We start from the raw sequence: 15,396 nt of genomic DNA on the forward strand, positions 1-15,396 counted from the left end.
AATTTCTGAAGGTAAAAGGGATAGCTGAAAGACTTAAGCGCCTGTGGGTGGCATGGAGACAGTGTAAGTCACTACACTGAGGCCAGGAAGAAATGTTAAACCCATTAAACCCACCTAAACCAGAGCCGAGGACAAAAGGAGGTTGGTGTGATCAAACAGCAGCGTGTGGGATGCTTGCGGAGCAAAAAGAAATCCTTCATAAACTGATCTTGTGCTAAGTGTGAAAGATGGAAAGAATAAGATCTGGTAGGTGAAAGGGGGGGGGGGGGGGCAGACAGACAAACAAAACCCCAAACCCAACATAATGCAATGGGAAACGGAATATAAAGAACATTCAAGTCATGAAACTCGCACGAATCATTTTGAAGACGTCGGGAGCGCTCCCTGCCGCTCAGTCAGCTGCCAGCAGCCACCATGCTCCTTAAAGGGAAGGTCTGACCTGAAGTCCCAGCAGAAAGGTTTGCATGTGTTCATGGGAAAGAGATGGGGAGTATTTCCATATGGAGAGCTCGACAGAGAACCGTTTAGAACTGGAAGTGCCTTTAGGAGAGAATCAAGTTCACCTGAAATGAGCAGTAACACGTTGCCAGGACACACGGTCCCAGCTGCAGGCTCTAAGGGAGCTCTGGGATGAACAAGCCAAGCTGCCAGCTGCGATGGGGACCCACAGCAAGTGTGAGAGCAGCTTCTGAAATGAGTTTCAGGGCAGCTATGGCAGCTATAGCCAGGTGAACACAGCGAATTCACAGATGCACCATCAGTGGGCAAATACTGGGATGTAGTCGCTGCAGGTTTGGTACAGGGAGATTCTGCTTCAGAACTGCATGGGAATTGCTTTAATTGCACCAACAAGCAGGGGCTAAAGGCATTTGGTTGGTGCAGTGCTTGAACTTCCCCAATGGGTTTGATCATGACTGTGTTCAAGGAGTTAAGGAAAATAAGCTGCCTTAGGAAAAGGGGGAATGCTGTCACAGAGACTAAATGAAGTTAAAGGGAGGGGTTTTGTGTTGGAGGGAAGTCAATAGATGGATGCTCAATACATTAAAATATAGTTGAGGGAAAAGTAATGACTCGGGAAGGCTGGACCGTCCACTGACATGGCTGTTCAGGGCAAGGATGTAACAAGGGCTGAGTGAAGAATTGCAGAGGGATCTTACGAGACAGGCTGGTAGGTGAAACTCGGCGTCAACAAAGCAGGGCTGCTCCTGGGAACACATCAACAGAGGAGCTCTTGCCTGGCTGCTCTCGCTCAGCAACGGGAGCCTTGGGTTGTGGAACACGGTCCTGCGGAGCGGCAGCAAACCAGGCTCGGGGGAAGGACGGGAGCAGAGAGCAGCACCACGGCTGCACAACCCGAGGGCGCCGTCCTCACCGTCCCCCGGGACAGGGCTGCGAGGGAAGGCGGCTCCGGGATCCCTCACGGTGTGGGACACGTGGGAAGCGCCGCTGCATCAGCCAGGTCTCTGCGGGATGAGGAAGGGCTGCACCGGCGGCGGAAGGAGGTGGGTGCCAAGGGCACACCGGCGCCGATCGCTCTGGGCTGGGTTCAGCCCGAGCAGCAGCGGTCACCTCACGGGCGTTTGCGCCGCAGGCCCCTTCCCTTAGGACACGGCCGGTGCCGGAAGGCCGCGTTTGGGGCGCTAATGGAGAACCCTTCCCCGCGGGGGCTGGGGACGGAGCTCGGCTCATCCCGGCTCGGCCCGCGGGGCTCCTCCTCCTCCTGCCGCGGGAGCGGGCGGGCTCGGGGGCCGCCCGTGACCAGGAAGCAGACGGGCGGCGGTTCCGGAGCCGCCCCGCAGCGTGAGCCCGCCCGGAGATGGCGGCTCCGTGCCGGACGCGGACGCTGCAGGTGGTGGACACGGAGTTCAGCGCGGACGCGGTGGAGTGGTGCCCGGTGGAGGGCTGGCACAGCATCCTGGCCTGCGGAACCTACCACCTGCGCCCGCCCGACAAGGTGAGACCGCGCCTCGGCGGCGATGCCCGCCCTTCGCGGCCGCCTCAGCGGGGCCCGAGGGTCCCCTCGGCCGCCTCAGCGGGGCCCGCCGTGGTTTCCCGGCCGTGGCTCCCCGCAGCGGGGAGGGGCCGCCCGGTGCGGGGCTGTGGAGCTGCCTTGGCCTTAACCCCGCAAGGGAGGGACTTGGCGAGCGGGAGCCCCCAGCCCTGCTCCCGCAGCAGCCCTGGTGCGGGAGGTCTGCGGGAGGAGGAAGCACCGCTAAAGCCGTGGTGACTTTCCCGTTTCCCATACAGACTGACTGCCGGGGAAGCAATGGGGCTTGTGACCGCACTGGCCGCCTCTACCTCTATCACTACAACGAGGAGCAGCCTTTCATCCCGCTGACCGAAATCCAGAGGATCGACACCGCTGCCATCCTGGACATCAAATGGTAACGCTGGCCCAGCAGGGACTGGGGCATGGCTGCTGTTCGGGGGATCTCTTTTGCCTGTTGGTGCAGCAGCAAGAGTCATATTTGTTAATGACGGTGTCCCTGGCTACTTGGAGGGAAGTGTTCTCTGTTTGTTCCAGTAAGCAAAGACCATGCTCATTTCTGTGTTATGCTCTTGTGCTGGCTTATGAGCAGTTGCCTCTTGTTTTAATAGTATGTGTAATATGTTTAGATATGTTTATATAGTATGTATATAGCCGAGATTCATGGAATCTGTAAGGTTGGAAAAGCCCTTTAAGCTCATCCAGTCCAACTGTTCCCTGCCTTGGCACTGCCAAGGCCACCACTAACCCATGGCACTGAGGCCTCGTCTCCACGCTGTGTGAACACTTGCAGGGACGGTGACTGCAGCCCTGCCCTGGGCAGCCTGTTCCAATGCCTGAGCACCCTCTGGGCAAGGAATTGTTCCTCAGCTCCATCTAAACCTGCCCTGGGGCAGCTTGAGGCCGTTTCCTCTTGTCCCATCCCTTGTTTCTTGGGAGCAGAGCCCAGCCCCTCCTGGCTCCATCCTCCTGTCAGGCACTTGTAGGCAGCGATCAGGTCCCCCCTGAGCCTTCTCTTCTCCACACTGAACCCCCCAGGTCTCAGCCATTCCCCATCACACTTGGGCTCCAGGCCCTGCACCAGCTCCATTGCTGTTCCATGCATGTGGAACTTGAGGAGGCTGAGGTTTTCTTTGTAAGATTTTTGGTTTTGGTCAAGTACCTTCTTGTGCATCCTGGAATAAAAGTGGTGACCTTGTCCTCCACCTAAAATACAAGGAAGATGGATATTCAAGACTTGTTTCACTTATCTTTTAGGTGCCACATTCCTGTTGCAGAACATCCCATGGTTGGCATTGCAGACTCCACAGGCGCCGTGGAGTTTTGCCACCTGACGGGAAGCGAGGTAGGTGGCTGTAACGCCTGCTGCTGTTGAAGTTGGATTTAGTCCATTGATACATCTCTGGTGTTATTAGCAGTGTGTGGAGACTTGCAGGAAAGCTGCATGGTTTCCATGGCTTCCTCAGTATGCTTAGCTTTTTAAGCACTGCTTTTGCCTCCTGATAATGTTTCTTATAAATTCCACAAATTGGCACCAGAGAGGCTGGCTGGGCTCTACCCACCTGCACGGGGTGGGAAATGCAGGGCATAGAAGCATATCCTGGGAACTGTCAGTTTAGAATAAGTACAGACTAAGTGGTAAATGTAGCAGAAGGTGCAGAGTTACTAAAAGCAGGGACATTTCATTTCTTCTTTAGTGTGGGACCCTAATATACTCATCTGTCTCTGGAAAACACCTGCAGTGGAAGTAAGCAGTACAGATTTTGCTATATACCTGCTGTTTTCCCAGTCTTAACCCATCCCTTTTCTTTCCAGTAGAAGAACAGCTGCATGTTGGAGCCGTGCTTCAGGGTTGATCTCGGTGCACAGTGTCTGGCTTTGTCTTTAGACTGGTCCACTGGACGAGAGCAATGGTGAGCATGGGAGGTAAAGGCTGGTACTGGAGTTCATTGTGCATGCGACAGCTTTCAGGCATAAGTTGAGGGCTTTGAATGACTCTTTGGTGGCTTCTACTGTGGGAGCCACTTCTCTGGGCACCCTGTGCCATCGCCTCAGCACCCTCCCAGGGAAGAGCTTCTGCCTAAGAGCTCAGCTCAGTCTCCCCTCTGGCAGGTTAAAGCCATTCCCCTTGGCCTGTCCCTACATCCCTTGTCCCAAGCCCCTCTCCAGCTTTCCTGCAGCCCCTTCAGGCACTGGAGCTGCTCTCAGGTCTCTCCTTCAGGAGCCTTCTCTTCTCCAGGCTGCCCCAGCCCAGCTCTCTCAGCCTGGCTCCAGAGCAGAGCTGCTCCAGCCCTCGCAGCATCTCTGTGGCCTCCTCTGGACTCACTCTGAGAGCTCCATGTCCCGCTTGTGTTGGGGGCCATAGGAAGAGAGCAGGAACAGTCAGGATCAGCCAGTGCTTCCGATGTCTGTGACAGAAGGGAAATAAAACATTTCTTTGCACTCCAGAGGAGGGAAGAGACTTTGAGAGGTCCATGTCAGTGTGAAAAATTAAAATCCCTCTTCATATGGAATTTTTTATTGATGTAATATCAAGCATGTGAGAAATCAGGTTTTGCATCTAGGAGAAGAACAGAGCGAGGGCTTGTTTTCTTTCCCTCATATGAGCAGTTTGCTCCTGCTGTGAATCAGGGAATGGGGATCATTGGTATAGATGATTTTAAGAAGGGGTGGGCTGAAGCTGAAAAGAACAATATAAATCTGTGCCTGCCTTCTGCTGCAGTACCAGTTTCTGTCAGTGTTCAGTTGAATCAAACATCTCTGATTGTTTCAGTAATTTCCACTGTTTTCTCTTTTCCATTCTAGTGGATGTCCTTTGAGAGTGATCAGCAGTGACTCAGAGGGGAAGCTGAATCTTTTGGCCATAGATGAATCTGCTCCTTCTGTGCATATCCTGAACCAGTGGGAAGCTCACAAATTTGAGGCCTGGATTGCTGCTTTTAATTACTGGGACACGGATATTGTGTATTCAGGTCTGTAAGGGCTGAGAATCTCATTTGGGAGTGTTGGGGTGGGGGCATCTTGTTTAGGGATGTGTGTTTCTTGGGATTTTTCCTTCCAGGGATGAGTGTGCTGCTGGCATCACACCTCTTGAAAGAAGTGAGGCCTCTGCTGGGGGAAAAGGCTTCTGGATTGTGGGAAGTGGTTGGATTTAATTAGAAGTTGTACCTTATAAACTGTACTTTGGGTAATCACTCAGGGCAGTGATGTCCTGTCATTGTGCAGGAGGAGATGACAACCTGCTGAAGGGCTGGGACACCAGGCGCAGGCCAGAGGATCCTGTCTTCACCAGCCGGCGGTGAGTGAGTGGTGTATGTGGCTGGACCTGCAGTGGGTGTGTGTGATTACACCATGCTTCCATCCCCTTCCTGAGGCATGGAATTCAGAGACATGCAGGGACAGTGGAGTCCTGTTTCTGCCACCTTGGGGAAATGGAGACATCTGTTAGGGTTTGTCATTAGGGACTATCATCAGGGGTTGTAGGGACAGGACAAGGAGTGATGGGTTTAAACTGACAGGAGACTGAGATGAGCTCTTAGGCAGAAGCTCTTCCCTGGGAGGGTGCTGAGGTGCTGGCACAGGGTGCCCAGAGAAGCTGTGGCTGCCCCATCCCTGGCAGTGTTCAAGGCCAGGTTGGACACAGGGGCTTGGAGCAAGCTGCTCTAGTGGAAGGTGTCCCTGCCTGTGGCAGGGGTTGGAGCTGGAGGAGCTTTAAGGCCCCTTCCAACACAAACCTTTCTTTGATTCTATAATCAGGATTATTTAAGGTTGAAACTTTCTTCTCCATATCCTTCAACATAACAAACCAACTCCTGGTGTAGCTTCTTCCTAAAAGAAGGATCCTGATTTACACTTATTTTGGGAATTTCTATGTGTGTAAAATTTGGATATCTTAGTATGGAATGATTTTAGAAAATATGTTATTCTCCACTGTTCATTCACTTTAAGTAATCTCTTTTTTCCCTGGTGGCATAAACTATCTTTTAGAATATGATGAAAACAATATACAGAGCTCTGGTAAAATTTGATATGTAACCTTAAAATACGCTATGGATTATTGCCATGGAAATAGTAATGTTGGGAGGAAAGACTCCTGGGAATGGAGCTGCTTTGCTGAAATTCTTGCAGGCTTTGAACAGCAGTTCATGGTGCACATAGTAGTAGAAAATATTTGTGCTGAGAGACTGTGAGTAGAAGTTTTGCCTTGGAAAGGCTGTAGGACTGTGTAGGAGAACTCTGCTTTGGTGTTTCACTGGATTGAACTTTGAGCTTGAATTATTCTCCTGACACCTTGATGCAGTAATGTGGCCCCAAACCCTTTGAAACTTAAGGAAGAATCCCTTCTCAAGTCACCTCTTCCCTCTGCTCTGTGTTCCTCTTTGCAGACATTCCATGGGTGTGTGCAGCATTCAGTGCAGTCCCCACCGGGAGAACCTTCTGGCTACTGGCAGGTAAGTCCCTTTGGGCTGCTCTTCATTAGTGTCACCAGTCTCCTGTTACTCTGAACATGCTCCTGCTGCTCAAGGTGTGGCCTCTTCAGAAATCCAGTGTGGTGGAGAGCACGGGATCTTCCCTAAGTTTCTCCTGTGCTTGCTGCTCTGCACCAGCATCGTTGCTTCTCTGCCCATTTATTTGTGACCTGTCTCCAGCTATGATGAGCACGTGCTGCTGTGGGACACCAGGAACATGAAGCAGCTGTTGGCAGACACCCACGTTGAAGGTGGTGTGTGGAGGCTGAAGTGGCACCCAACGTGTGACTTCGTGCTGCTGGCAGCCTGCATGCAGAGTGGCTTCAAAATCCTCGACTGCCGCGGGAGCTTGGGTGAGTGGTCCATGGATTGGAGGTGCCCTTGTGCTGCTCTCCTGTCCTACCTCTGGGTTAACAGGGAGATTCCAGCTCTGAGCTTGCCAGAACGACCTGGATGTTGTTAGTAGCGAGATTTCATTCCAGGTTGAGGTAACTCTTCCAGCTTTCCCAGACCTGTCCTTATATCGGCCTGATGGGCTGTGCACAGGCACTGTTGTTACTCATCTGTTAATATCTCATCACTTCACTTTGAGGGCAGAAAGCCTGTTTGGTTTGGTGTGAAGGCTTTGCCTGTCAATGTGACCCTTCTGGTTATTATTCATCTAGATGGTTTCAAAGAGGTTCTTCTGAATGTCAGGTGGTGCTTTACTGTCAGCAGAAGTTACTGACCTGCTGGTGGATTGGTTGTTGCTTCAACAAGGAAATGCTGTGCAGTCTGGTTAATCTAGAACAGCACGAATAAACCCTCTGTGTGAATCAGAGGGTATTTGCATGATTAAAAAGCTGTTTGCATTCACATTACAAATACAACCTGACATAAAATGGTTGCCTCCCTGGGCTTCTCCTGGCCTTGGGCAGATCTGCAGCTTGTGAAATGAGGATAACATTTCTCCTGTGTAGGGGATGAAGGACCTGGTGTCCACTGGATGTCACAGGCATATGCTGAAAGCTCACACATCTGCAGTTTCTTGCCCACCAGAACCTGCTTGGTAATGTCCCCAGGTGTGTTTGGGCTCAGTGCAGGTCACCCTGTGAGCTGCCTTGGCTTTCTTGAGCCTTATTAGGTGTTCTGAATTATGAGGCTCTCTATCCTCATGCATGTTAAAGCCTCTTCTCCCACCTGCTTACTGAACCAGGGAAAATCAAGACTAATGAGAAGTGGCTGAGAAATCATCAGGAGAGGCAGGACCTTATTGCTCCTACAGCAATAACCAGAGAATTCTTCCTGTAGGACACAGCCAATGCTAGAATGGCTTCTGGGCAGGCTGCCACCATTTCCCAACTTGATTTCTGCTCATTTCATGTTATTATTTCTTTCAAGCGGAAAACACAGAGGAATGCACCATCCTGTCATCCTATGTCTTGCACAATTCCTTGGCCTATGGGGCTGACTGGTCAAGGCTGTGTCCAAGGGGTTCCTTGACTGCCACACAGGACTCCACTGCTGCATGCCAATCTTCAGAGGAGCTTGTGGGAAGATCAGAGGAAGGAGACGAGAGACTGAATTTTCAGGTCCAAAACCTGAAGATCATTTATGAGTCTCCTACAGCTACTTTTGATGTGATACTGGATGAGGAGAGCGAAGGCCCTGCCCCACCGCTCAAAGCAGAGCGGGCTCCTGAGCTGCCCAGGGCTCCTGAGCTGGCTGGGGGCTCTGATTTAAAGGGGAGCTTGGATTTGGCTGTGGGTCCAGCCCGAGGGGTAGGTTCTGGCTCAGGAGCCAAGAGACCCTCAGGCATGGGCCTGGCCAGTGATTCAGCCACGTCGCTTGACAGCCCCAAGGAAATGAGTATTGTAGCAACTTGTTCCTTCTATGACAACATCCTTCATGTGTGGAAGTGGGAGATGAGCCTCATTCCAAGTGCTGGGTCTCCACCTGAAAGAACAGCCCAAAGTCTGCACTGACCAGAACTGGGGAGAGGGGGAGGAAAACTCCTGTGCCAAGAGTGACATCTGCACTTGGTCCTATCTGATTTCTGTTGGGCTTCTCCAGTTTTGTTGTTGAGCTTGTGAGTCTTGTAAGGCCGATGCTGATGGAATTCCACTTTGCTTTGAGGCCTGTGGCCAAGAACAGACACGTTTATTTAGTTTTCCCTCACTGTACTCACTCCGAGCAGGACACCTTCCTCTCGGCGGCTGCTTGTTTGTACCCTGTATTTGAATCCCTCCGGGGCTGGTTTGCGTTTGCTTGGTTGATGTCTTAATCCTGATCTCCTCCTTCCATCACAAACCAAACCCGTCTGCGCTGCTGCCTGTAGATGAACACTATGCTCAGAGGATCCCTGAGTGTCTTGGAAAAGCCCACGAGCAGAGGTGTGGCTGTGCAACCTGCCAGCTGGGATGGACTTGGAGAATATGCTTACAGCCAGGGGCTTATGGTGATCTTCCCAAGGGAGAAAGTCTTTTCTAGAAGGAAATCCCGACTGACTGGTGTGACCGGCAGCAGTTTGGTGGCTTTGCTCCGAGCGGGGCCTTTCCTGTTAAGGATTCTGGTGTCTCCACAGCCTGACTTTATACTGGCCTCACCACCTGGTTGTCATCTTGCTGAGCACCTCCGAGCTGAGCACATCCTGGCTTGGCAGAACCAGTGCAGTCAGCAGTACATGTGCCGGTGCCACGCTTCCCACTCTCCACAGCAAGACGTATCTTTAGCTCCAAAGTCAAGAGCTTTCAGTTCTTTAAAGGTGAACAGCTTTAAGATCCAAACCTCCACAAAGTATAAGCAGTGTTTCCTGACATCTTTTAAGGTCAAATTAAGTACAGAAACCAAAATCTTACTAATGTTGCCCTAACTACCTCCAGGGATGGCTGCAGGTTTCTCGTGGTTGCTCCATTAGCTTTCTTTTTTCACTGTGAAATAGCAGCAAAACACCAATTCTGGAACACTTTCTCTTATTATCTTCCTAGAAACAAAAAAACAGCTTAAACTAGGTAAGTAACATCTAGCTTGTGTGGTTACCTTTTGAGGATCCTAAAGAATTTAGTTGTCTGGAGGGAAAGAAACACCAGCACCAGGGATCTGTCTGTAACAGTGCTGCTTCTGAACCAAGGTACAGCTGGGAAGGATCATGCTGCTTCAAACCCCCTTGTTCAAGGGTGAATGTGTATTTTGGAGAACATTCTTGAGCACTGTTACATGGGGATTCGTATTAGTATTGTGAACAAGAGCTTTTGTTAAAAAAAAACACCCTATTTTTGGATGTTTCTAAAATAAAATCGATAGAAGTGATTTCTCTTTCTTGGTTGTTTTGGGTTTAAGAGGTTCTTCAGTGAGGTTCTCCAGTGAGGACCTTCCTCCTGTCCTGCAGTGCCTGCAGTGCTCCAGGCTCAGGGTGTGTGGTGGCAGTGAGTGTTCTCTAGGGGTTGGAGCAAATGATCCTCACATAGAATCAGCCAGGCTGGAAAAGCCCTTTAAGCTCATCACATCCAATGGTTCCGCCAGCACTGCCAAGGCCACCACTAAGCCATGGCACTGAGGGCCTCATGTACATGGTCTGTGAACACTTCCAGGGATGGTGACTCCAGCACTGCCCTGGGCACCCTGTTCCAATGCCTGAGCACCCTCTTTGTGAAGAAAACTACCTTTCAGGTAGTTGTAGGGAGTGATCAGGTCCCCCCTGAGCCTTCTCTTCTCCAGACTAACCCCCCCCCCCCAAGGTCCCTCAGCTGTTCCCCATCACACTTTTGCTCCAGGTCCTGCACCAGCTCTGTTGCCCTTCTCTGACCCTGTTCCAGCACCTCAATGTCTCTCTTGGAGTGAGGGCCCCAGAACCGAACACAGGATTTGAGGTGCAGCCTCATCAGTGCCTAGTAGAGGGGAATGATCACTGCCCTGGCCCTGCTGGTTACACTATTTCAGCTTTATCAGCTATAGCTTTTTCAGCTATATCAATTCTACAACCAGATCTTTTGAATCAACTAGAAAACGTTTACCATGGTGTTGGCCATTTAAGACCATTTCTGTCCCTTGAATGTCACGGCAAATCGTTTCTATTTAATGTCACCATTCAGTTAATAAACGCACACGGTAGCTTGACCAAAGGATTTGAAATAAAACGACCTGCTATTGCCCAGGCATAAGTCACAGCTGCAGGTGCTTATGACAGAAACCTGTGTTGAGACCAGTGTCAGTACAGCCACATGGACATCACATCAAACTGTGCTGCTTCACAAAAATAGAAGGTTTTTTTTGGACAGGGGTCATAAAATTGCATCTGGAATTACAAATGTCTAACCTGTATCCATCCTCTCCTTTTGGACAGTATTTCTCTAAAGACACTGAAAATCATCGATTTCAGTTGGGTAGCTGCTCTTCAGAGCAGTAAATGAGTGAAAATGAATGGCACAGTTTGGCAAAGAAACCCCAGCGTTTTGGTTTGTATTTGTTAATGAAAATTAAGTTTGGTCTTCAGCACTCCAGAGGCCTTTCAGGGTTCTCTAGTAAGAAACCAGCACTTGGAAAAGACACTAAATTCGGACTAGCACTGCCACCAAAAAGTCCACCACTAGAACTGAACAAAGTCACTAATCTTTTACCCTCTATTAGTGTTTTCCTCAGCTCTTCATGTTGGCTTATTGGGATTGGCATGACAACGTGCTATCAAATGCTGATGTTGGAAAGACGTGCAACTTTATTATCCCAAAGGGAATTCAATTTAGAGAAGAAGCACAATTTAGAAGTTTAATCTCAGTGAGAGCACCCAGGGCTTGTCCCTGTAGTGACACAGCTTTGGACTACAACTCCATCTTAAAACTTTGTAATGCTTTTTTATTGCCACATGAGATTAAGAGGAGTCCAAGGTGGGCAAAGCTGGAGAGGGGTCACCAATGCACCCAGACTGGGGCACTTGAGTTATGTGTTATGCCAGACTTGCTTTGCCTGAGGGATGAGGATTCTCCTGTTTAATCAGCCCTTATGCAGGGAAGGTGAATTGTTGAACCCAAGTTGGTGCGGGCATTCAGGGGTGCAGGACATGTTGCTCTACAGCCCTGCCTTCAGCTCTGGCCCTATGGCAGAGCTCATCCTTCTGGAAAGTGCCAGTGGAGCCCAAGAAACATCTCCAGAGGGAGGGGGCAAAACACCACCTCTGCCCACGCACCCTGTCCCCAGCTGGAGGCAGAAAACTGCTTTGTGCAGCCATTACTCTGATGGGCTTACAGATGAATGAACCCCTCTCAGCCCTGATCCAGCTCTGGGGCAACAACACAAGAGGGATGTGGAGCTGTTGGAGCAAGGCCAGAGGAGGCCACAAAGATGCTGCGAGGGCTGGAGCAGCTCTGCTCTGGAGCCAGGCTGAGAGAGCTGGGCTGGGGCAGCCTGGAGAAGAGAAGGCTCCTGAAGGGGAGACCTTAGAGCAGCTCCAGTGCCTAAAGGGGCTGCAGGAAAGCTGGAGAGGGGCTTGGGACAAGGGCCTGTAGGGCCAGGCCAAGGGGAATGGCTTTAACCTGCCAGAGGGGAGACTGAGATGAGCTCTTAGGCAGAAGCTCTTCCCTGTGAGGGTGCTGAGGCGCTGGCACAGGGTGCCCAGAGAAGCTGTGGCTGCCCCATCCCTGGCAGTGTTCAAGGCCAGGTTGGACACAGGGGCTTGGAGCAAGCTGCTCTAGTGGAAGGTGTCCCTGCCCGTGGCAGGGGTTGGAGCTGGATGAGCTTTAAGGCCCCTTCCAGCACAAACCAGTCTGGAATTCTAAGAAAACATGCTCTTTCCAATGGCATTAAAAATTTAGAACTCAGCAGTTTCTTCTTTAAAGCACTGCATACTGTTACGTGTCACTTGTATCCACTTAATTTGATGATCAGGAAGACTCTGCTCTGCCAGGAATTTATATCCAAAAATAACAATTCCTGAGCCATGCTTCATATACAGTCAGTTACTCTGTAGCCTCAAGCAGCTGCGCTAAGGACCGGACATTCAATGCACCCATGAACTGCATCTTGAGTTACTCTGAAAGCTTTACACCTTGAAAAGCTCATCACGGGCTGCAGGTCTCTCCTCAGAGGGAGTCTAGGGCATGGACAGGGCTCAGTCCATTGACAAGTTCCTACTACCTGTGACTGCTGCTCGGTGTGAGTGGTAGCAACACCCTGCTCCCCACAGGCGGGGAGCCCCACGCTGCCCTAGGGTGACACGCTGTGACACCCCCCCCCTCCCCGTTCCCCGAGCCAGGAATTCCTGCCGCGAAGGAACCGTGATGTTTCAGCAACCCAGAGAGAAGCCACCTCCCGCTCCCAGCAGCTCCGGACATGCCATGATGGGAGATAAGCACCAACTGCCTCCCCCACCCCCGTTCCCCGCGATGTGTATCAGACACTGCAGACAGACCGAGGAGGAAGGGTTTGCTTTTAATGGCCGGTGTCCGGAGCAGTCCCGTTCCGGTGCCGGTGAGGGTCGTGCCTCGCCGGGCGGCGCCGCTCCCGCCTACCGCATGTAGTTCTTGGGGAAGAGCTGGAAGAGCTTGCCCTCCTGCGTGGGCTCGAAGCCGTACTTCTCCAGGTTGTTGGGGTCGAAGGTGCCGTCCTTCACGTCCTTCTCGATGCGCGGAGCCACCAGCTCGCTGAAGAGCTGCTTGGCCGTGGCGGGCGGCTCGGAGCCCTCGGGGGCGCGGTACGACACGTACGGCTTGAGCTTGAAGCCGGTGAGGTCGGGGACGATGAACTCCGGCACCATCTGCGGGATGCGGATGAACTTCTTGCCGGCCGTGAGCACCCCGGCCCGCCGGGCGCCGCGGCCCTTGTAGTGCGTGCGGGGCCCGCGCTTGCTGGTGAACGGCGACATGCGGTCCGCGCCCCGCACGAGCCCTCGGACCAGCTCCTGCAGCAGCCCCATGGCGGGCCCGACACCTGCCAACACCGCTCCTTCCTATTGGCCGAAACACCACCGCCAACCCGCTCCGCCTATCGTGCCCCCAAAAAGGCGGGACCGGGACTCCTCCGCCAATCAGCAGCGAGGAGCCCCGGGTGTGGGCGGGGTTTGCAGCTCCCCTCAGCGGACGGTGGCGGCGGGCGGGGTCTTCCCTTCGCCAGCTTCGCCCCCGGGCCGCGGGGATGACCTTTGACCTGGCGGCGCCGGGACCGGCGGCAGGTGAGGGGGGTCCCGCCGACGGGGAGCGGGGCCCGGTGGGCTCAGGCCGGACCGCGCTGTGCTGTGCTATGCCGTGCCGCTCCGTGCCGCTCCGGGGCGGGACATTGCCCTGGGGGACCTGCTTTTGGCGTCTGTGCTGCGTGGTTTGGTGTAATGGGGCTTAGGGGGGAGCTCGGTCTGATGGGGAGGCCCGGGGCTGGCGGGGCCGCGCTGGTCTGTGAGGGGTCTGCCCCAGTAAACAGCGTCCCCCGGCAGCAGCTGCTCCAGTGCCTTTCCAGAACCAGGAAATGGTTTGTGTTGGAAGGGACCTCAAAGCTCACCCAGCTCCAACCCCTGCCCCGGGCAGGGACACCTTCCACTGGAGCAGCTTGCTCCAAGCCCCTGTGTCCAACCTGGCCTTGAACACTGCCAGGGATGGGGCAATGTTCGGTTCCTCACAGACACCGACCCCCTGCGGTGGCTCCGCGGGTGCTGCAGGGTGTAGGCACCGGGGTCCTGTTCCCGTGGGTGCTGCCAGCACTTGGGGAGTCTCGGGGGGAGGCTTCTCTGAGGAGAGCTGAGGTACAGCAGAGCCAAGCTCCGTCGTACACAGCCCAGAGGACTGGTGTTGTCGGTGCCGGTATCAGAGCCTCTCCTCGAAAGGGTGCTGGGCTCTGTTGCTCAGCTCAGAAGAAAAGAAGTAGAAAACCACCCAGCTTCCCCTAACTTGGCTGGTTCTGCCGGACAGGAAGAGCTGTTCTGGTGACGCTTTGTGTTGGGGAGTTCAGAAGAGTTTGGTTTAGAGTGAGGCCATCTCTTAACTGGCTCTTGTCTTGTTTTCATTTGTGCTCCTGCCCTATCTCTAGACATGGATGAAGACGGCAACAGCACCAGCCTTGAGGTACGATATGCTTTGTTGTTGATTTTGGATGTCTTTGTTTCCCCGTTGCTGTCTGCAGAAGCTGAAAGCTGCTGTGCTGAATTTGATAATGTTTGTGTAATGTCTTTAGCTGCCTTTACTTTGTAAACACCTTTCCTGCAAGATTTTTGTCTTTCCAAAAACTTCAGTATTAGTGCAGTTTTGTGTGTGGTTTTAGTATTTTAAATTTTAACATGTTTTTTTACTGCAAACCATTCAAAATCTGCTTCATGTTCCAAGCTGTTAGTGTGATGATCTGATTGAAGTGCCTTTTGCTTCAACAGTATGTTTTTTAGCCTAAAGTTCGCAAAATGTGGTGTTCTTTGGCCACAAGCTCTTCTTGAGTTTGTTCTTGCTTATAAATACAAACGTCATAGTCCTGTGGCAAGGCCCGTGGTGCTTGTCACAGCAATGAAGGATAAGGCCCACGATAGGAAGCAATTCTTTCCGCAACTAAAACCAGCACACATCCCACCTGCACACTGCTGAGAAGTGTTCTGGGAAAATCCAGTACTTGTAGTCAAGCTGTGGGTGAGTGGAGCCATGTGTGACCTGTAGAGAGAGCTGAGCTTTTGTTCAAGCCCCATCCAGCCTGGCCTTGAGTACTGCCAGGGATGGGGCAGCCACAGCTTCTCTGGGCACCCTGTGCCAGTGCCTCAGCACCCTCACAGGGAGGAGCTTCTGCCTAAGAGCTCATCTCGGTCTCCCCTCTGACAGGTTAAAGCCATTTCCCTTGGCCTATCCCTACAGGCCCTTGTCCAAAGCTCTTCAGGTTTTTTGTAGCCCCTTTAGGCACTGGAATACTCTGTGTAAGACACAGAGGAAGCTCTGGAGTGCTGCTAGAGCCCTCCTCTGAGAGGTCCTGCAGGCTTGGGCTGTCAGGTGGCCCTGCAGAGCTGATGAC

At 52.4% G+C, this 15,396-nt stretch overlaps 4 protein-coding genes across 5 annotated transcripts in view; 3 read left to right on the forward strand and 1 right to left on the reverse strand.

Annotated features, from left to right (window-relative positions):
- Positions 1 to 15,396, forward strand: part of RPL12 (ribosomal protein L12) — a 136,450-nt gene that overhangs the window by 17,623 nt on the left and 103,431 nt on the right. The gene's annotated exons all lie outside the window — the stretch shown is intronic.
- On the forward strand, positions 1,781 to 9,744 carry DPH7 (diphthamide biosynthesis 7). 2 transcript variants are annotated; one of them, XM_061479773.1, is made up of 9 exons: positions 1,781 to 1,954; positions 2,248 to 2,384; positions 3,245 to 3,332; positions 3,806 to 3,900; positions 4,793 to 4,959; positions 5,213 to 5,285; positions 6,373 to 6,438; positions 6,637 to 6,809; positions 7,837 to 9,744. In XM_061479773.1, the coding sequence occupies exons 1-9, from the start codon at positions 1,817 to 1,819 to the stop codon at positions 8,418 to 8,420; spliced, it is 1,521 nt and encodes a 506-aa protein (XP_061335757.1). In that variant the 5' UTR covers positions 1,781 to 1,816; the 3' UTR covers positions 8,421 to 9,744. The 2 variants fall into 2 exon arrangements, with proteins under 2 accessions (XP_061335757.1, XP_061335758.1); XM_061479774.1 differs by lacking the exon at positions 7,837 to 9,744 and adding an exon at positions 7,652 to 7,830.
- MRPL41 (mitochondrial ribosomal protein L41) lies at positions 12,837 to 13,352 on the reverse strand. Its single transcript, XM_061479583.1, has one exon. It carries the CDS (start codon positions 13,337 to 13,339, stop codon positions 12,932 to 12,934), a length of 408 nt encoding a protein of 135 aa, XP_061335567.1. The 5' UTR covers positions 13,340 to 13,352; the 3' UTR covers positions 12,837 to 12,931.
- Positions 13,543 to 15,396, forward strand: part of PNPLA7 (patatin like phospholipase domain containing 7) — a 124,840-nt gene continuing 122,986 nt past the window's right edge. Inside the window, exons 1-2 of the mRNA XM_061479747.1 lie at positions 13,543 to 13,594; positions 14,452 to 14,474. Of these exons, the coding sequence (XP_061335731.1) occupies positions 13,558 to 13,594; positions 14,452 to 14,474 (60 nt within the window). The 5' untranslated portion in view covers positions 13,543 to 13,557. The remainder of the gene's footprint in view (positions 13,595 to 14,451; positions 14,475 to 15,396) is intronic.

This window comes from Pezoporus flaviventris, unplaced genomic scaffold, assembly GCF_033815535.1.
Source record: "Pezoporus flaviventris isolate CSIRO_AGI_PZ_B2104156 unplaced genomic scaffold, CSIRO_AGI_Pfla_v1 ptg000154l, whole genome shotgun sequence".
Classification (NCBI taxonomy): domain Eukaryota; kingdom Metazoa; phylum Chordata; class Aves; order Psittaciformes; family Psittacidae; genus Pezoporus; species Pezoporus flaviventris.

Excerpts from the sequence above, each read along its gene's own strand:
- DPH7 (XM_061479773.1), top strand. The coding sequence starts at position 1,817 with ATGGCGGCTCCGTGCCGGACGCGGACGCTGCAGGTGGTGGACACGGAG. Across the intron at positions 1,955-2,247 it reads ACCTGCGCCCGCCCGACAAG|ACTGACTGCCGGGGAAGCAA; the intron begins GTGAGACCGCGC and ends TTTCCCATACAG. Across the intron at positions 5,286-6,372 it reads CCTGTCTTCACCAGCCGGCG|ACATTCCATGGGTGTGTGCA; the intron begins GTGAGTGAGTGG and ends TCCTCTTTGCAG.
- MRPL41 (XM_061479583.1), bottom strand. The coding sequence starts at position 13,339 with ATGGGGCTGCTGCAGGAGCTGGTCCGAGGGCTCGTGCGGGGCGCGGAC.